The following is a 20561-nucleotide window of genomic DNA, read 5'->3' on the forward strand; positions in this document are numbered from 1 at the left end:
TCTTACCAAAAAAACACTGTATTCAGGATGACTTTCATATATAACAAAAGAAGCTGCCCCTATAACATAGCTAACAATATAAAGATTACAAGATTCTCAGCTAACTACTTTATCTATCCCAACAGAAAAACATAGGTGAAGCGAATGATTAATAAACAACAGGATGAAAACAATAACTCAGAAAGGAAACTTGCTTTAAGAAACTGAAGGCTACAAAAGGTAACTAAAGCAAAAGATTTGAATAAAATTTCTTAAACCTTGATTACATGATCCCAAATTTAAAAAAACAAAAAACTAAGACTCATATTTCAGTAGTAGTTATCTTTCACTGTATTTCAAATTTATATTCTCTCATCTCTTAAGATGGAAAATAGGGATATTCACATAGACAAGTCACTGCAAACTTAAGAAAATACATAAGCATCCATAGCCTCAGTGTGTATTAACCTATTGGAGGGTTTAAATAAAAGAAGTAGAATTTTCAGTTGTGTTGGATGAATGAAAATGAGCCATGTGGTCTTGTAAGGTACTCCACAGCTAGATGTTACTACAGACTTCAACTCTGGTTCTGTGCAACATCAAATGTTAAATAAGATAACACAGGTATCAGTTATTTGAGGAAGCTTTATTTTTAAATAAATATATACATTTTATTAAAATATAGTTGACTTACAATGTTTCAGGTGCACAGCAAGGTGATTCAGTTATACAAATACATATATTTTTTTGAAATTATTTTCCATCATAGGTTATTACAAGATATTGACTACATTTCCCTATGTTATACAGTAAACCTTTGTTACTTGTTGTATATCTATTTTTAAATTAGAAATATAGCCTTCTATTCATACTAAGTCAAACAAGTGGAATAAAAATGTCATACGTTTCTTAGTTAGGCAAAACTTCATGTTTTCTAAAATATATGTATTATACATATTTATATATGTATGTATACAAAGTCTTTTCTACTACACTTGATAAAGGCTTGACAAAGAACATTAAAAACAAAGAAGATCTGGTTTCCTTGGTGTGTATGCCCAGAAGTGGGATTGCTGGCACCCCAATGTTCATCGCAGCACTGTTTATAATAGCCAGGACATGGAAGCAACCCAGATGCCAATCAGCAGACGAATGGATGAGGAAGCTGTGGTACATATACACCATGGAATATTACTCAGCCATTAAAAAGAATTCATTTGAATCAGTTCTAATGAGATGGATGAAACTGGAGCCCATTATACAGAGCGAAGTAAGCCAGAAAGATAAAGAACATTACAGTATACTAACACATATATATGGACTTTAGAAAGATGGTAACGATAACCCTATATGCAAAACAGAAAAAGAGACTCAGATGTATAGAACAGACTTGTGGACTCTGGGAGAAGGCGAGGGTGGGATGTTTCAAGAGAACAGCATTGAAACATGTATATTATCTAGGGTGAAACAGATAACCAGCTCAGGTTGGGTACATGAGACAAGTGCTCGGGCCTGGTGCACTGGGAAGACCCAGAGGGATCGGGTGGAGAGGGAGGTGGGAGGGGGGACTGGGATGGGGAATACATGTAAATCCATGGCTAATTCATTTCAATGTATAACAAAAACTACTGTAATGATGTAAAGTAACTAGCCTCCAACTAATAAAAATAAATGGAAAAAAAAAAAAAAACAAAGAAGAGATGGAGGAATTGGGGAACAAACAAAATGAAATGGGAGTTCTGAATATGAAATAGAAAAGGTGAAACAAATGAGATAAAAGTAAAAGATCATCGTATAGTCCAGTTGATTTTAAACATGACTGCTCATTAGAAACATATGTGGAGCTCTGGAAAAAAAAGAAATGTCTGACCATTTTTTATCTGCATTTTTTTAAACCTTTTCATTTTCTATCGAAAAGGAAGCATTAGTCGCTCAGTTGTGTCCAACTCTTTGCAACCCCAAATTGCAAATTTGTTTGGGGATAGAAAATAGTACTGTATTACACACTTAAAAATTTAAGAGGATAGATGTCTAGACATCAGGCTCCTCTGACAGCCTAACCTCTTAGATATCTATTTATAGATATCTATAGATATGCTGTCAGGCTCCTCTGTCCATGGAACTCTCCAGGCAAGAATAGTGGAGTGAGTGTCATTCCCTTCTTCAGGGAATCTTCCCTACCCATGGATCGAACCCTGGGTCTCCTGCATTGCAGGCAGATTCTTTACCATTTGAACTACCAGCCCAATTTTGTACTGGAGCATAGTCAGTTAACAATGTATGATAGTTTCAGGTAAACATCGAGGGAACTCAGACATCAGGAAACTTCAAAAAACATTTACTTTTCTGTTTTATTTCAAATTGTCTAATTATTTTTTTAAAAAAATATAAGCATGTGATAGTTTGCAGGATCCTGGAACAACCCAAACTCCCCCTTCATGTTATAAATACTATCTTCTCTTTTTTATTCTCTACATTTTGTAACATAAGAGAGATTACATTAAATGAAACCAAACACTAACACAAAAAAAATCTCTGGAGGCCCAGGTGTGAGATCTATCTTCACCTTCGCCCTCCCCTATGTGGGCGGGGAAATTTTCCTAGACCTAGCTAGGTGCTCCAGGAAGGTCAGCCACAGTCAGGGACAGTCAGCGATCCAGAAGCCACTGCACCATGAGTGTCTCTGTGCTGAGTCCCATGAGAGCCCTAGGCGGGGTCTCTGGGATCCTGCAGGTGGTCTCCCTGCTCGGCCTGGTTCTGCTTCTGCTCAAGCTGGCACAGCTCTACCTGCGCAGACAGTGGCTGCTCAAAGCCCTTCATCAGTTCCCGTGTCCTCCTTCCCACTGGTTCTATGGACACAAGAAAGAGGTAGGATGGAGCAGGATGGGGGAATGGGAAGGCCGGGAGGGCTTGGGTAAGGGATGGTCATGGTCAGTTAGTCCATGGGACAAAGCCTTCTTGTGTGACCAGCACATGGCCCCATGAAGTCACACAGCTTATATCTTAGATCCAGGCTCCTCACCCAGTCCTCGGGGCTCACTCCTCCCAGGCCCTGTACTGGTGCCCTCCGTTCTGCCAGACACCCCTTCCTCAGGGAGACCTCAGGCTGACCTGGAAACCCTGCCCTTTGAGGACAGCGGCTGCTCCTTATTGATTCTCCCTGCTCTCCAGGCAGAGCAGCTTCAACTGTCCTCACAAAACAGGCTTCTAGATGCTTCCCTGCTCATCACTCAATTGCATGCTCCCTGCCTGGCCCTGAGCTTGCCTGGGAGCACAGACGTCAGTCTGATGGATCAGCCCTGTGGGTTCACTGTGTGTGGAGACAACAGACAGGAATCTAAGACAGTGCAGGTCACAGAAAAGAGGCTCACCTCCTGGGTCATGTTATGTCAGGTATTAGAAAAAACTGGCTTGGTTTCTTAGGACTGAGGGATTTTTCCAGACATGCACTTACATGGCTTAATTCCTGACACGTTGCTGGCACGCAGAAACAGTTTCCCAGTATGGGGTCAGGTGAGAGGTACTGCCTGCCTGGTATCCTCTCTCTGGACTATAAGCTCTTGGCACTGAGCCTGTAATCCCCCTCACCGTCAGCACCCAGCCCAGCCTGCACAGAGGGGTGTCAGTCCATTGTGTGAAGGGACAGCAAGGACGGAAAGCAGCAGCTTGCAGGCTGGGAGGGCAGCACTTGCCTGGAGGTGGGGGGAGCTCAGAGCAAAATCAGGGGCCACGTGGAAATGGTTCACCAAGGGTCTGTGGCTTAAACAAGTATTAGGAGACAATCACAGGTTAAAAAAATCTGAGGTCTCTCTTTCTCAGCAGCATGATTAGAGCATGGTGGAGACAAGGACAAGAACTAGAAGCAGTCCAAGCCCCATGCGGGCTGGCTCAGTGTCTCTCTCCCCTCTCCTTCCTAATCTCCTGCACCCCAGGTCACTCAAGGTCCTCCCCCCTGGCCTGTGCATTCCAGCCTCTGGGACTTGGCTCCCATGTGCCTTCTTCCTGCAGTGATCTCATTCCTCACATGACTTTCTCACAAGCCCCAGGCCCAAGTCATTTTCATCCTGAGTCTCCCAGGAGAGGAGAGGACAACTCTTTTCCCCTTGGATGTCTTCCTCACTAGTCAGTGGTAACTGGATTCAGCTCTTTCTCTCTGCAAGATAATAGCTATGAGCTTCTTCTGAAAAGCCTGCCTCTGTTTCCTTTTTCTATCTTGAAAGCATCTTGGTAAATTATGAGTCAAATAATGAGGAAGTGCAGGAAGAAGATTTTCTAACATCTAGGTCTGAGTTAGACCCTCTTCCCCAAAGCTTCCCAACAGGCTTTGTCTTCCCTCCATCACACATTCATGACCCACTCCTGTTTGGCTGCTTAACTTCTCAGTCTCCCCCACTAGCCTGCAGGGTCCAAACAGATGAGCATCTAGAGCAGCATCCTAATTTAGTACCTTAAATCCATGCCTGGCACAAAGTAAATGCTCAGTAAACACAGGCTCAGTGAAGGAACGTGACCCACAGTACAAGTTGCCTCAAAGCTGGGGAGTTCTGATGGCAGAAGAATGTAGGCGGAGATCAGATACCAAAGGGGCAGAAGGTTGCTCTGAGTTACACAGAGTCATTGAAATGAAGACAATGTGACTATTTGGAACTTGCCTGGGATCAACTGTTGACAAGAAATCCAGAGGTAACAAAACAAACAGCCTCCAAAGTAGAGGAGAGGCAGTTGCTCTGTGGTAAAAATGACAGGCCACCAGGTAGAGGGAAGAACATGAGCAAAGACCTGGAAGATGAGCAGGTGGACCCAGTGCAAGGAGCGCAGGCAGCATCTTGAAGGCAGAGCAAGACATCCTGTGAAATTGCCACCTCATCAGGGCAAGAGTAGAGACAGTAGAACCAGAAAGGAAATGCCTTAGTGGTCCATAATCAGGTTACAAAGATTCCTCTAAGCAGTGGGAAGTGTACCAAAGTTTCTGACAGTAAGTCAATGAAAATGAGATTAAAAATCCACATATCAAAACCTTATTTCAATACCATTCTCATATGTGTACACTCAGAATCTGTCCTACAACTGTGCACACATTCAATATGAAAAGTAATAATATATACACACAATGTGATATTTAATTTTTTCCACTTAGCTATATACATTCCAAACATATATACATCCAAACATTAAGCAATTATGTCATTGTGTACAAATGATTTCCAAAATTTTCATAAACCAAGTAATTATATTTGATGTAAGTTTCTGTAGGCAGTTTGTAGTGTTGGCCCATAACTCTACTTGACATGGGACAGAATCCTATTTTAGGACAACGGTGGACAGCCTGCAAGGTTGGATGAGATTCCAGGTCAGAAGAAATAGCTCAACACTCTTAGTTCTGCTGATGGATCCAAAATGATTACCTGGTACCTTTCCAGCCCTTCACCCTGACTTCAGCTCCAGAACTAAAAGAAAGGCATCATTGACTTGTCTTTCCCTTGGTGACAGTACCAAGAGGAGAGTGAGCTGCCACACCTACTGAAAAGGGTAGAGAAATACCCAAGGGCCTCTGTTCGCTGGCTGTGGGGCACAAGGGCCTTTGTATTGCTCTACGACCCTGACTACATGAAGATGGTCCTGGGGAGATCAGGTGAGAGGGAAACCCTCAGCCGCAGACAACCTTCCATGTGTGTACATGCCCCTGGGTTTGAAATTCCACAAGAGACTGACACTTTAGATATCAAGGCCTGAACCCCTCCAAACACCCTCCCAACCACAAGCCAGACGAGGGTTTCTCTTTTATGTCTTACTTTTTACTTTTTGTAAACAAATTGAGATGATCCCAGAACTGGAAGATTGTTCCCTGTCCACACTGATCTAGGTGGGGCACCTCTCATTGTTGCCTCTTCTGGGTCATGAGATGGCCAGATGACCACACACTGTAGAAAAATCACAGGTTCTGTCTTATTCTCTGGCAGTGAACTGAGTTTATGTTTCAGGACAATTCACCATCTTAGTCCTGTGGGTGTTCTGCTCTGGAGCACCGAGTCTACCTTCCTGAGACCACAACGACTATCAGGACAGAGAGAGTCAGGGATGGGAGGCAAGAGTGCTGTGGCTTCAGAAAGATTGTCATCTGACAAGAACCAAGCAAGGAAGGGAGTCCGTGGTCTAGACTTCAGCTTCTCTGGAGGCTCCTTGCAGAGTTTGTTGCCATCCACATTCCTTCTATACCTTTCAGACCCAAAGCCTTATAGAACCTACAAATACTTGACTCCCTGGATTGGTAAGTACATTTAAATACAACTGCAGACCACCCACCACTTAGGTTAACCAAGAGTGGTCTCTCTGCATAAATGGAGAACAACAGGTGCCAGGCACCCTCATCTCTGAATCAAACCTCATTTCTCTTCTCCTAATAAAACCCTCAGCCTTTGTAATGGTGCTGTAGCCCTCCTTTTAGCTAAGCCTCTTCTTCATAACTTCTCAGTCTTTACTGTTCCCAGCCCAACTTTTCGATAAGTCCTTCTATCACCTGTCTGCCTACTCTTTTTCAACCTCTATCTCACTGCTCTCATAATCACATCCTATGGACAGACATATTGTAAATTCACATCCCTGAAATATACGGGGCTTTCCCACCCCTGCCTATGATAAGCCTTCTCCTGACACCCTTGGTTCCTCCCAAGGTGGCCCCAGTCTCCCCAGACGCCCATACATACCCATCTGTGGTTCAGGGACAGGTTTGCTGCTGTTGGAGGGGCAGACGTGGTTCCAGCACCGGCGGATGCTGACCCCAGCCTTCCACTATGACATCCTGAAGCCCTACGTGGGACTCATGGCTGACTCTGTCCAAGTGATGCTGGTGAGTCCATCCCTTGTCATCATATGCACTAGAATCCAGCACAGCTGACATAGTCCACTATCAGACACTTATGTCCCTCAGGCATCCATTGAATAGAAATGCCCAGAATGATGCATTCACGACTTAGTACGAGACAGCACTCATTAAAACTAGGTGGGACAGAGGAACATCTAGGCAACAGCATGGATCCTATAATTTTCTCCTCACCAAGAGAAATCAGGGCCATGGTGTATTCAGGGTCCACTGTCTCCCACCTCTATGTCTGAACACAGGGAGTAGATCAAGGAGATCAGTGCAAATTGGTCCTGGCTGGCCTGGACAATGGCAGCTTCGGTGGCAGAGTGGATATCCCAGGATGTCACTCAGGATCTCCTTGCTGTCCAAGGGACTGTCAAGATCTTCTCCAACACCATAGTTCAAAAGCATCACTTTTTTGGCGCTCAGCTTTCTTCACAGTCCAACTCTCACATCCATACATGACCACTGGAAAAACCATAGCCTTGACCAGACAGAGCTTTGTTGGCAAAGTAATGTCTCTGCTTTTTAATATGCTATCTAGGTTGGTCATAACTTTCCTTCTAAGAAGTAAGTGTCTTTTAATTTCATGACTGCAGTCACCATCTGCAGTGATTTTGGAGCCCCCCAAAATAGTCTGACACTGTTTCCACTGTCTCCCCATCTATTTCCCATGAAGGGATGGGACCAGATCCCATGATCTTAGTTTTCTGAATGTTAAAGGATGTACTCCTTTACATGGTCTTAGGTAACATTAAATGAATGAAAGGAATTGAGTAGTTCATGCCCCTTCTAAGAGCCCCATTAGAGTCACTTTAGCTTCTCCTTGCCTTGAAATATTTGCTTTGTAGTGTTAGACATCACTTGTCCAGTTCTGATTTCAGGACACAAAATTTTCTCCCCCGAGAAACTATGCTTTCTGCTCAGCCGCCAGCTGGTTAATATCATAAATTATTCCTAACATTCATAATTAATTAGGATATTAGAAGAGAATACAACTATAGTAATGGTTCAAAGAAATAGGAATCACAGTACACACGTGTGTTACAGCCCCAAGTTGCTAAAACATGTCTGCTTAGAAAATGAGGAAATTTCATCTGAGGATGTAGAGCAGAGAGAAAGCCTGGCCTTCTGGGGAAGAAGAGTAGGGTCAATCCCCATCCCTCCACAGGACAATTGGGAGAAGCTCGTCAGCCAGGACTCACATCTGGAGATCTTTGGACATGTCTCCTTGATGACCCTGGACACCATCATGAAGTGCGCCTTCAGCCACCAAGGCAGCATCAGGAACGACAGGTCAGTGACAGCTCTTCAACAGCAGGGTCCTGTTCTCACCAACTGGGAAGGACTTACCTGAGACGCAGTAAGGGCACTGTAGAGGCTTCTAAGCCCAAAAAGTAAGTTCTGCAGAGACATGGACCACAGTCAAATTCTACCCAGATTATTCTTGATTCAATCACTAGTCCCACTTTCCTATGCAGGGAGAAGCCTGGATCCTCAGGACTCTTGTAAATACTGAGGGACTCCTCAGGCTAAGACAGAAATGGCAATACCTCAGTGCTGCCTGTCCCCACTGACTGAGGAATCCTCGACCCAGAGCCCCAATCCCTCTCTAGGTCAGAGATTCCCTCAACTTCAGTCTCTTCTGCATCCTTTCCCTTCAGGAACTCCCAGTCCTACATCCAGGCCATCAGGGACCTCAGCTATATGAGCTTTTCCCGAGTGAGGAATGCTTTCTACCAGAATGACTTCATCTACAGGCTGACCCGTGAAGGCCGCAGGAACCACCGGGCCTGCCAGCTCACGCATCAACACACAGGTTCTCCTCCTTCTCATGCACTGCTCCACATACCTTCATCAGGCACATGTGAAAGGGCTTGGCCTTAATCCCTCAGGCAGAACCCAGACTCCTGCTTCCTCTTCAGGAGCTGGCTCACACCCACCAGCTGCAGGGCTGGGAACCCAGAGATAAGGTGTCAAGTGTTGTGTAGGGAATTACAGGAGTCACCAGGTTGGTGATGACTGAGTGAGACCCCCTCCCAGCAGCATTCACACAGAGCCTCCGTGGGCTGTGTTACTGCAGGGATTCCTATCTGGAGTAGATTACGCTGGAGCTCTCAGTCCTGATATGCTCACCCAGTCCCACCCTCACCCAATCCACCTGGCACCCAGATTGGGTCTGATGGGGCAGATGGGGCTATGGGGATGCTGCATGTGGGCCCCCAGAGTCCTCAGCTCTGGCTGATGCTGTTCTGGGACAGATGCAGTGATCAAGGAGAGGAAGGCTCGCCTGCAGAAGGAAGGAGAGCTGGAGAAGGTGAGGAGCAGGAGGCACTTGGACTTCCTGGACATCCTCCTCTTTGCCAGAGTGAGTGTGGGCAGGAGAGGCCTGAGCCATTGGTCAGAAGCACACAGGAAGGGCAGACCCTGCACTCTGGCCCTGCCTCCACAGATGGAGAATGGGAGCAGATTGTCTGACGAGGACCTCCGTGCCGAAGTGGACACGTTCATGTTCGAGGGTCACGACACCACAGCCAGTGGCATCTCCTGGATCCTCTATGCTCTAGCCTCCCACCCCAAGCATCAGCAGAGATGCAGGGAAGAGATCCAGAGCCTCCTGGGAGATGACACCCCCATCACCTGGTGAGTGTCCAGGAGATGGAAGAACCCTGTTCCACCTGAGCTAGAGAGAATCCCTGGTTGTCCTGTCCTGCCTGCTCTCAGATGCGCTTCCTTTCAGGGACCATCTGGACCAGATGCCCTACACCACCATGTGCATCAAGGAGGCCATGAGACTCTATCCACCAGTACCACTCATTGGCAGAGAGCTGAGCAAGCCCATCACCTTCCCTGATGGACGCTCCTTACCTGCAGGTATGAACTTCACCTCACCACTTAGCTAAGTACTCTGTAGGACTACGTGGTTAGACCATAAATCCACATGTGCTTTCCCAGTTGCAGTGTGCTCTGATTCTTTTCTGCCAGAACATAATATTTACTCTGCAGTTTCAATGAGTTTTGAAAAATGTTTTTCTTTTAAACCTAGGAATAATACTACCATATACCCAACAATTCTGCTACTGGCAATATAACCTGAGACCCCGGAAATCAAAAAGAATGTGTACCATAGTGTTCATTGCAGCATTATTTACAATATCTAGGACATGGAAGCAAACTAGATGTCCATTGACAACTCAATGGATTATAAAGATCTGGCCCATAAACTCCAAGGAATACCACTCAGTCATAAAACAATATGGAACTGAGTGTTGCAGTGAGGTGGGTGAACATGCAGCCAGTTATAGAGTGAAGTAACTCAGAAACAGAAAAACAAATATCACATATTAACACATATGTAGATAATCTACAAAAATAGTAGTGATGAACCCATTTGCAGAGAAGGAATGGGGATGTAGACATCAGTTCAGTTCAGTCGCTCGGTCATGTCTGACTCTTTGCAACCCCATGGAATGCAACACGCCAGGCTTCCCTGTCCATCACCAACTCCCAGAGATTACTCAAACTCATGCCCATCGAGTCAGTGATGCCATCCAACCATCACATCCTCTGTCATCCCCTCTTCCTCCTGCTATCCGTCTTTCCCAGCAAAAGGGTCTTTTCCAATGAGTCACGTCTTTGCATCAGGTGGACAAAGTACTGGAGCTTCAGCTTCAGCTTCATCTTCATCCTTACGATGAATATTCAGGACCGATTTCCTTTAGTATTGACTGCTTGGATCTCCTTGATGTCCAAGGGACTCTCAAGAGTCTTCTCCAACACTACAGTTCAAAAGCATTATTTCTTTTGTGCTCAGCTTTTTTTATGGTCCAACTCTTACTTCCATACATGACTGCTGGAAAAACCATAGCTTTGACTATAAGGACCTTTGTCTCAAAGTGATTTCTTGGCTTTTTAATATGCTGTCTTGGTAGGTCATAGCTTTTCTTCCAAAGAGCAAGCGTCTCTTAATTTCATCACTGCACTTACCATCTGCAGTGATTTGGGAGTCCAAGAAAATTAAGCCTGTCACTGTTTCCATTGTTTCCCCATCTATTTGCCATGAAGTGATGGGACCAGATGCTATGATCTTAGTTTTCTGAATGTTGGGTTTTAAGCCACTTTTCACTCACCTCTTTCACTTTCATCAGGAGGCTCTTCAGTTCCTCTTTGTTTTCTGCCATATGGGAGGTGTCATCTGCATATATGAGGTTATTGATATTTTTCCTGGCAATCTTGATTCCAGCTTGTGCTCCATTCAGCCTGGCACTTCCCATGATGTACTCTGCGTAGAAGTTAAATAAGCAGGGTGACAATATACAGCCTTGAACTCCTTTCCAAATTTGGAACCAGTCAGTTGTTCCATGTCCGGTTCTAACTGTTACTTCTTGACCTGCTTACAGGTTTCTCAAGAGGCAGGTAAGGTGGTCTGGTATTCTCATCTCTTGAAGAATTTTCCACAGTTTGTTGTGATCCACACAATCAAAGGCTTTAGTGTAGTCAATGAAGCAAAAGTAGATGTTTTTCTGGAACTCTCTTGCTTTTTCTATGACCCAACATATGCTGGCAATTTGATCTCTGCTTCCTCTGGCTTTTCTAAATCCAGCTTGAACATCTGGAAGTTCATGGTTCACATCTGTTGAAGACTCACTTGGAGAATTTTGAGCATTACTTCGCCAGTGTGTGAGATGAGTGCAATTGTGTGGTAGTTTGAACATTCTTTGGCACTGCATTTCTTTGGGATTAGAGTGAAAACTGACCTTTTTCAGTCCTGTAGCCACTGCTGAGTTTTCCAAATTTGCTGGCATATTAAGTGTAGCACTTTCACAGCATCATCTTTTAGGATTTGAAATAGCTCAACTGGAATTCCATCACCTCCACTAGCTTTATTCATAGTGATGCTTCCTAAGGTCCACTTGACTTCACACTCCAGGATGTCTGGCTCTAGGTGAGTGATCACACTATTGTGGTTATCTGGGTCATTAAGATCTTTTTTGTATAGTTCTTTTGTGTATTCTTGCCACATTTCTTAATATATTCTGCTTCTCTTAGGTTCATACTATTTCTGTTCTTTATTATGCTTATCTTTTCATGAAATGTTCCCTTGGTATCTCTAATTTTCTTAAAGAGATCTCTATTCTTTCCCATTCTATTGTTTTCCTCTATTTCTTTGCACTGATCACCGAGGAAGGCTTTCTTGTCTCTCCTTACTATTCTTTGGAACTCTGCATTCAGATGGGTATATCTTTTCTTTTCTTCTTTGCCTTCTGCTTGTCTTCTTCTCTCAGTAATTTGTAAGGCCTCCTCAGACAACTATTTTGCCTTTTTGCATTTCTTTTTCTTGGGGCTGGTCTTTGTCACTGCCTCCTGTACAGTGTCAGAAACCTTTGTCCATACTTCTTCAGGCACTCTCCTTGAATCTATTTGTCTCTTCCACTGTATAATATTAAAAAGTTGAGACATTACTTTGCTGGCAAAGTTCCATCTAGTCAAAGCTACGGCTGTTCCAATAGTCATGTATGGATGTTAGAGCTGGACCAAAAAGAAGACTGAGAGCTGCAGAATAGATGCTTTTGTACTATGGTGTTGGAGAAGACTCTTGAGAGTCCCTTGGACTGCAAAGAGATCACATCAGTTATTCCTAAAGGAAATCAATCCTGAATCCTCATTGGAAGGACCAATGCTGAAGCTGAAGCTCCAGTACTTCAGCCACCTGATGCGAAGAGCTGACTCATTAGAAGAGACTCTGATGCTGGGAAAGATTGAAGGCAGGAGGAGAGGGGGACAACAGAGGATAAGGTGGTAGGATGGCATCACTGACTCAATGGACATGAGTTTGAGCAAGCTCTAGGAGATGGTGTAGGACAGGGGAGCCTGGCGTGCTACAGTTCTAGGGATGGCAAAGGGTTGAACCTGACTGAGCGACTGAACAACAACAACACTAAAATGATTACCTAAAATTTGGGTGGTAAGCAGAGTGATGTGGTAAGTGGAAGTTCATATATGCACATGTGTTCATCCACCCAGCCAGTGTATGTCTTTTGGTTGGTGCATTTAATCCATTTACATTTAAGGTAATTATTGATATGTATGATTCTATTACCATTTTCTTAATTGTTTTGGATTTATTTTCTGTAGATCTTTTCCTTCTCTTGTGTTTCCTACCTAAAGAAGTTCCTTTAGCATTTGTCGTAAAGCTGGTTTGGTGGTGCTGAATTCTATTAACTTTTGCTTGTCTCGTCTGGAAAGCTTTTTTTATCTCCATGAAATCTGAAGAAGTGTCTTTTGGGTAGAGTATTCTTGGTTGTATGTTCTTCCCATTCATCATTTAAACTACATCATGCCGTTCCATTCTGGCTTGTAGAGTTTCTGTTGAGAAATCAGCTGATAGCCTGATGGGAGTTCCCTTGTATGTTATTTGTTGTTTTTCCCTTGTTGTTTTTAATATTTTATCTCTGTCTTTAACCTTTGTCCATTTGATTACTATGTGTTTCTGAGTGTTCCTCCTTGAATTTATCCTTTCTGGGACTCTCTGTGTTTCCTGGACTTGGTTGACTATTTCCTTTCCCATGTTCTGGAACATTTTAGCTATTACTTCTTCTTATATTTCCTCTGGTACTTTCTCACTCTCTTCTCATTCTGAGGCCCCTACACTGCAAATGTTGTTTAGGCTCTCTTCATTTCTTCTCATTCCTTTTTCTATAATCTGTTCTGCAGCAGTGATTTCCACCATTCTGTCCTCCAGGTTATTTTTCCATTTTTTTGCCTCAGTTATTCTGCTATTGATTCCTTCTAATGTATTATTTATCTCTGTTTGTTTATTCTTTAGTTGTTCTATGTCTTTGGTCAACAGTTCTTGCATCTTCTCAGTCTTTGCCTTTCTTCTTTTCATGAGATCCTGAATCATCTTCACTTTCATTATTTTGAATTCTTTTTCTGGAAGGTAGCCTATCTCCATTTCATTTAGTAGTTTTTCTGGAATTTTATCTTGTCCCTTCATCTGGGACATAACTTTCTGATTTTTCATCATGATTAACTGTCTGTAATATGGTTTTTGTTTTAGTCATTGTGAGACTGTACTTCATCTTGCTTCTTCTGTCTGCCTTCTGTTGAATGGGGCTGAGACTTGTATAAGCTTCTTGATGGGACTGGTGATGGAAAAACTGGATCTTGCTCTGGTGGACAGGGCCCTGCTCAGTTAATTCAATTATCTGCTGATAAGTGGGGTTGCACTCCCTCCGTGGTAGTTACTTGGTCTGAGGCAATGCAGCCTTGGGGTCTACAGGCTCTATGGTAGGGTGAATGGTGAATTCCAAAAGGGTTTATGCCAAGGGGGAACTTCCAGTTCCCGTGCCCCTGTGGTAAGCCCCTGCAGACCCATGCCACCACAGGAGGCCCTCCAACATTAGTAGGTAGTTTTGGTTAGTCCCCTGTGGGGTCAATGCTCCTCCTCTTTGGGTCTTGGTGCATGCAAACTTTTGTTCAAACTCTCCAAGTGTGGAATCTGTTTTCCTCAGTCCTCTGGAAGGCCAGTAATCATATCCTGTGGGCCCTCAAGTTTCTCTCCCCAGAGGGATTCCCAGTCCCTTTGTCAGATGTCCATGCTGAGGAGCCTGACTTGGGGTTCAGAACATTTACAATAATGCAAGAACTTCTTCAGTATTATTGTTTTCCAGTCTGTGGGTCACCCACCCGGCAGGTATGGGATTTGATTTGATCATGATTGCACCCCTCCTACTGTCTTGCAGCAGCTTCTTCTTTGTCTTTGGTCGTGGGTTATCTTTTTTTATTAGGTTCCAGCATCCTCCTGTTGATGGTTGTTCAACAGCTAGTTCCAATTTTGATGCTCACGTGGAGGAGATGAGTGCACATCCTTCTCCTCTGCTGTCTTGAACCAGAAATTATAGTTGTTGTTTAGCCACGGGGTCATGTCCTACTCTTTTGTGACCCTAGCTCTGCTGGTAAAGAATCTGCCTGCAATGCAGGAGACCCCGGTTCTATTCCTAGGTTGTGAAGGTCCCTTGGAGGAGGGCATGACAGCCCATTCCAGTATTCTTTCCTGGAGAATCCCCATGCACAGAGGAGCCTGGTGAGCTACAGTTCATGGGGTCGCAGAGTCAGACATGACTGAGCAACTAAGCACAGACTTAGCCCTCCAGCCTCCACTCTCCATGAGATTTCCCAGGCAAGAATACTGGAGTGGGTAGCTATTTCCTTCTCCATATATATATATATATATATATATATATATATGGATAGAACTGCCTTCCTTGAGGGCTGTGTGAGGATTAAATGAGTTATTGCACATTCCCCAGGGTCATGATGGCACTTGATAAATGTGAGTTGTCACCTGAGCTACTCCTAAATTTAAGCCTCCAATTCTTTTACTTCTCAATCCTGGGTCCTGGTCACCTACTCCTAACAGAGCTCATGTGCTTTTTCAAGTCCAGCCCACCTGTCTTGCAAGAACATCATTTCATTCAGAGTGATGGTGGGTGTTCTCATGGTGGCTCCCAGGAATTTTGTGAAGACATACTCCCCCTGCTCCATGGGGACCATCAGGCTTCTCTCTCTCCTCTCTACCCCACAGGAATCTTAGTCTCCCTCTCCTTTTATGGACTTCATCACAACCCAAACGTGTGGCTGAACCCAGAGGCAAGTTGGTGGTGTGAGGAGGGGATGGGATGCTCTCTCCACACCAGCCGCTCCTGCTCCTGCTCCTGCTCCTGCTCTGTGGATTGATGTGAAGAGTTTGACCCCACTGTCCTAGCCCCATTGCTCTCTCTGCAGGTGTTTGACCCATCCCGGTTTGCACCAGGTTCTACTCGACACAGCCATGCCTTCCTGCCCTTCTCAGGAGGATCCAGGTGAGACCTCTGTACCTGGGGAAGCAGGTGTCACTGGTTGCTACCTGATATGTGTGACTATCTACATTCATATGAGGTGCATGCAGTTCTGTCCTTGTGTGTTGATGTGTTGAGAAGGAGGAGTGGGTCTCCATGTACAAGAAGGCCTTCAGGGCCCGCCACAATGACATTGACCTCCTGATGTCCACAAGAATTGACCTCATTTCCGTGTCAGTGGCTGATCCAAAGTATCCAGGGTTTTCCTCACTTTAGGAATATGACATCTTAACATTACAAGTCTTCTTGAAAGCTAAACTACACATGTTTGGTTTGGACAATTTCAGTCACCTTAAAAGATGGTTTCCTCTGTTCCCACATTACTAGTCAGTCTACTCCTTTCTGCTTAATTCACCAGTCCACCTCTCACTGTATCTATCGTGTTTGCATGGGTTTGGAATTCCAGTTGCCTTCCATGTCCTGAGGCTTCAAATCAAGTCTGTGATCAGTCACAGTTGTTGTTTGAATAAGTTTCAGTCATGAGAGTGTTCTCTATTTCTACAGTACATCTGACATAATTTTGACTTCGTATTAATATAATCATGGCATATCCTGTTGCCAAAATTCTTTATATAATAGCCTAAGTTATATATCATAGTCTCAGAGTCTACAGAATCTAATGTTAGCAAGATAAAGAGTAAAGTGGAGGACAATCAAGTCAGCTTTGAGGAGAAAACTGACTATTTTTTATTTGACAGCCATTTGTAAAGTCCCTTGCATGTAAAGTATAAAGCACACTTGAAATAGCTATTAACTTGGATGATACACTCCTAAATGACTGCAGATCTTAAAGGTTACAGAACCTCCTCTGAAATAGTACTTCAGTGACTTTGTGATTTAGGTAGAAACAAGTGTTTTTCTGATTCTACAGTTCTAGAAAATTTTCAACTGTGAATCAACATTCACAGAACAGGTATGAAGCAAATGGTCTTCCTGAATTGTTTCTAGGATTTGGTTTACACCAGGGTCCAGTCCTTCCTTGTAGATATGGCTGCACATCATACAGCTGCCACTAGAGGACAGGGGAGACTAGGCAGCTTGGTTTTAGGTCAGAATGAATATTTATTATTCTCTCACTCCATTTGAGTTGTTTTCATTTCAATTAATATTGTTTAAATATGAAAGAGTGTATTAAGCGTCTCTCTGTGTACCAAGACCTGTGCTATAAGATGGGAACACAGGTATGATAATGCTGTCCTCCCTCAGAGCTCACTGTCAACAAATCAACACGTCTACTCAAGACAGACTTCATTCACACATCCACTCTTTCACTCATTCATTCATTGGGCAGACTGTGGAAGGATTCATGATCTGGCACTGTCCTGTGCACTGGATGTGATGTGTCCCTAGTTTAACACCCATGGTGCCTTGAGGGTCCCGAATGGGAAGAGGTGCAGCCAGCAGAAGGGGTGAGGGTGGTGGTCACTGGATTGAGCCTTGAGCATGAGGATGGCAGAGGTGAGGGGAGGGGACCTCAACAGTTGCTGAGTCAGGAAGAGGAGCTGGACAGACCCCAGGTGAGTGAGGAAGAATTCAGAGAGGGCTGTGATGCAGCTGAGGCACTGGGATGTGTCCTCCCTGTGATGCGGAACATAGCAGGCCTGGAGCTACTGTGACTTTAGAGGGAGGGGAGGAATAGAGGCTGAAAAGGCCAGATGAGGAGCCCAAGGGATGGTTAGCAGGGTCATTTCTGGATTAGAATGGGAAGGTTCCAAGAGTAGATTGACTGAGGGGTTGAGGGGGACAGGAAGCCAGACCATTAACTGGTAGGCAAATGGTCAGCTGGTTAGAGTCGTTAACCCATGTCCCACCAGGAAGCCTCCGTGTTGCCATTCTGACTCCTTACATAATCCTGTCTTGTCATTTCTGGGAACTGGGCATCCTGTCTGTCTACCATAGGTGGTAAGGTCTGAGGAGACTGTCCACCCTGCCCCTAGAGTGTCCTGGACTGACCTGAAACCAGGAATTGCCAGTGGACAAGTGAATAAAGTACTAGTTCACAGTTCTTGATCCACTTGACTTGACTCTGTGGCTTACAGCACTGATGCTCCCCAGGATTTCCTGCTGAGAGCAGAAGTAGGAGTTAGGAGCTAGTCCTTAGAGAGGTGGGATTTGTCATAGGTCGGGGGGAAGAGTTTGGCCCAAGTCTTGGCTACCAAGTCAGTGTGATGAGTAAGGAAGGAATCAGGGCTGGGCCACGTGGAGAACAGCCATGAATCCCTGCACTCAGCCCAGGTTAGAAGCCTCTGCTTACTTCCTTTTTATCTCCCAACCTAGGAACTGCATCGGGAAGCAGTTTGCCATGAATGAGTTGAAGGTGGCCGTGGCCCTGACCTTGCTTCGCTTTGAGCTGTCACCGGATCCCTCCAGGGTCCCTGTGCCCACTCCAGTCATGGTGCTGAGATCCAAAAATGGGATCCACTTGCAGCTCAGGAAGCTGTCTGATCCAGATGGAGACAAGGACAAGCTCTGAGGGCCCCTGCCTGCCATCCTGTCTTGCTGTCACTCTCTCCTGTCCTTGCCTCTTTGCCCACTTCCTGCTTTTGTCTGCCCTCTGCCAGCTTGCCTCATCTCCTGCCTCCTGCCCAGCAGCAGACTTTCTGCCCTTCTCCTCTCAACTTTCTCCAGGCTCTCCGTCTGCTTATCTCTCCATCTGTCTCTGACCCCCTGTATCTCTCACTGTCCACCTGAATCCTGATCACCTGACATCTTCCAGTCTGCCTGTTCTCTCTTGTATTTCTCCACTTCGGTCTGCCTGTCTGACCCTGAATTCATGTACATTTGCTTCTAAAATAATTTACCATTGGCTTAGGGACTTGGGGCTTCTCTGATGGCTCATGGGGTAAAGAATGCATCTGGTATGCAGGAGCTACCGGAGACTCAAGTTCAATATCTGGGTGAGGAAGATGCCTTGGAGAAGGAAATGGCAACCCACTCCAGTATTCTTGCCTGGGACATCCCATGAACAGAGGAGCCTGGTGGATTGAAGTTCATGGAATGGAAAAGAGTTGGACTTGACAGCACAGGGCAGAATATCTTAGAGACTTAGAATAATACAAAGTTATTCTCTGAAGGCTCTGGAGTGAGAAAAAGGAAGTGGATTTCCCTGGAAAAAGGAAGATGTTGGCGGGCTCCCCCTCCAAGAATCTAGGACAGGGTCCCACTCTTTGCCTTTTCTGCAGCTATAGCTGCAATCCTTGCATTCCATGGCTCCTGGGCCCTCCTCCCTATGTGAATCCAGCAGCATCTCAAACCTCCCTCTGCTTCTGTCTTCACATCACTTTCTCTTTCACCAGGACCTTTGTGATTAGATGAACAACTCAGATAAGGCAGGCTTGTTCTCCTACCTGGGGATTAGGACGAGGACACCTGGGCAGCCACTGCAGGACCTGTTAAGTCTCATGTGACCACCATCGGCCTGTCCCCGGCTCTCTCCAATGGGCGATGGGCCTACCCATGTGTCAGTCATGTGGCTTCCCCTCTCTTTCCCTCCCTTAATAAAGTTCACACTGTCATATGGAGGGTACTTGTCTTCTCTGAAAGGAGCTGGATGAAACAGAAAAGAGAGAAGTGAAGGGAAGACAGAAGAGAGGAGGAGGGGATATGACACCTGTTCTGTGGGGTCAGAACTCCAGCAGGGAAAGTATGTCTGGCCCCCCTGCAGCCTCACACTCTGGGGTTCCTCATACCCCACACGCTGCCTGGCGCCTGAAGCTCCTGTGACAGCTGAGTCAGGAGAAAGGGCTTGTCTCCAAAGGCTCAGAGGGAAGGCGCTCACACAAGCACCTGTCAGGGAAGGAGCCTCCTGCTCTTCCGTGGTGGCTTCCTCACCACATCTGTAGAGGGGCCCAGCCAGTGCCCACCCTGTGCTGAGCAGGGAAGACATTACAGACTTGGCCAGGCACAAGGGGCTTCTTCACCCCAAATGAGACTTGAGCAGAGTCCAGGCTGGCCTTCTCTCCAGTCCCTTGGCAGCCCTTCCTCACAGGCAGCGCCTCTGGCTCCTCAGAAGCCTAGAGCAGGCGGCTGTGCTGAAGGGTCTGGGAGGAGCCAACTGGGCACAAGGCTTGGCTGCTGGGAGCGGGTGTCAGACCCAAATCCAGGACAGCTGGTGGCACCTCCCCCACAGGACAGCACCTTGGAATCTCTGGCGTGTGTGCCCAGCCACTCTGAGTGACGATGGGCTTCTTCAGCCCTGCCATTCCTGGAGAGCATGTTGAGGCCTGTCCTCCTGACCCTGGGCACTGACCAGAACCAGGCCCCTTGCACTCCTCCTCCAGTCTCTCTGCACCTAGCCCTGCTCTCTTCTGGTTCTGCACAGGTCCCCTTCCTTCCCACCCCTGCCCTTCCTAGCCTAGGGCCCGGGTGACACAGGAGACCTCCCGGCAGCCCACATGCCTAGTAAAATGGCATCTCCCTCAGCTCCTGCCTGCAGCTGAGACCTTTGGACCAGTCTTCACACACACCCCGATTCCTAAGTCACTCAGCTAGTTCACATTGCTTCAAAAAGGGGCCAGGTGGTATTCAGTGCTAGACCAGGGATAGGGCAGGAGGGTTAGATGGGAGTGTCCTGGACAGGAAACTTGGCAGATCCGCTAGAGTCTGGTGTTGCAGAAGGGCTCAGACTGATCACTCTAAAAGCATGGGATGAAGGTCCCTCACTCTCTTTACTATTCCTAGTGTTAAACCACATTTCTGAACCAATAAAGGAAAGTCTCTTTGTTCATAGTCTAAGTGGAAGGGGAAGACGAGATCTGAGAGGAACCCAAGAGGGAGGAAGGTTGAGTGTAAGTGAAGGGAGGAGGTTGAGTGTAAGTGGT

At 45.6% G+C, this 20561-nt stretch overlaps 1 protein-coding gene across 2 annotated transcripts; it reads left to right on the forward strand.

Annotated features, from left to right (window-relative positions):
* Window positions 1-2634: 2634 nt before the first annotated feature.
* Window positions 2635-18312, forward strand: LOC110126279 (taurochenodeoxycholic 6 alpha-hydroxylase-like). Of its 2 annotated transcripts, XM_020875834.2 has the most exons (12): window positions 2635-2847; window positions 5470-5611; window positions 6203-6247; window positions 6699-6826; window positions 8013-8137; window positions 8506-8660; window positions 9103-9209; window positions 9294-9484; window positions 9582-9715; window positions 15429-15493; window positions 15629-15705; window positions 18019-18312. In XM_020875834.2, the coding sequence occupies exons 1-12, from the start codon at window positions 2653-2655 to the stop codon at window positions 18212-18214; spliced, it is 1560 nt and encodes a 519-aa protein (XP_020731493.2). In that variant the 5' UTR covers window positions 2635-2652; the 3' UTR covers window positions 18215-18312. The 2 variants fall into 2 exon arrangements, with proteins under 2 accessions (XP_020731493.2, XP_070324305.1); XM_070468204.1 differs by lacking the exons at window positions 8506-8660; window positions 9294-9484 and having other exon boundaries at window positions 9103-9230; window positions 9551-9715.
* The last annotated feature ends 2249 nt before the right edge of the window (window positions 18313-20561 follow it).

The sequence above is a fragment of the Odocoileus virginianus genome, chromosome 5 (assembly GCF_023699985.2).
Source record: "Odocoileus virginianus isolate 20LAN1187 ecotype Illinois chromosome 5, Ovbor_1.2, whole genome shotgun sequence".
NCBI classification, from domain to species: domain Eukaryota; kingdom Metazoa; phylum Chordata; class Mammalia; order Artiodactyla; family Cervidae; genus Odocoileus; species Odocoileus virginianus.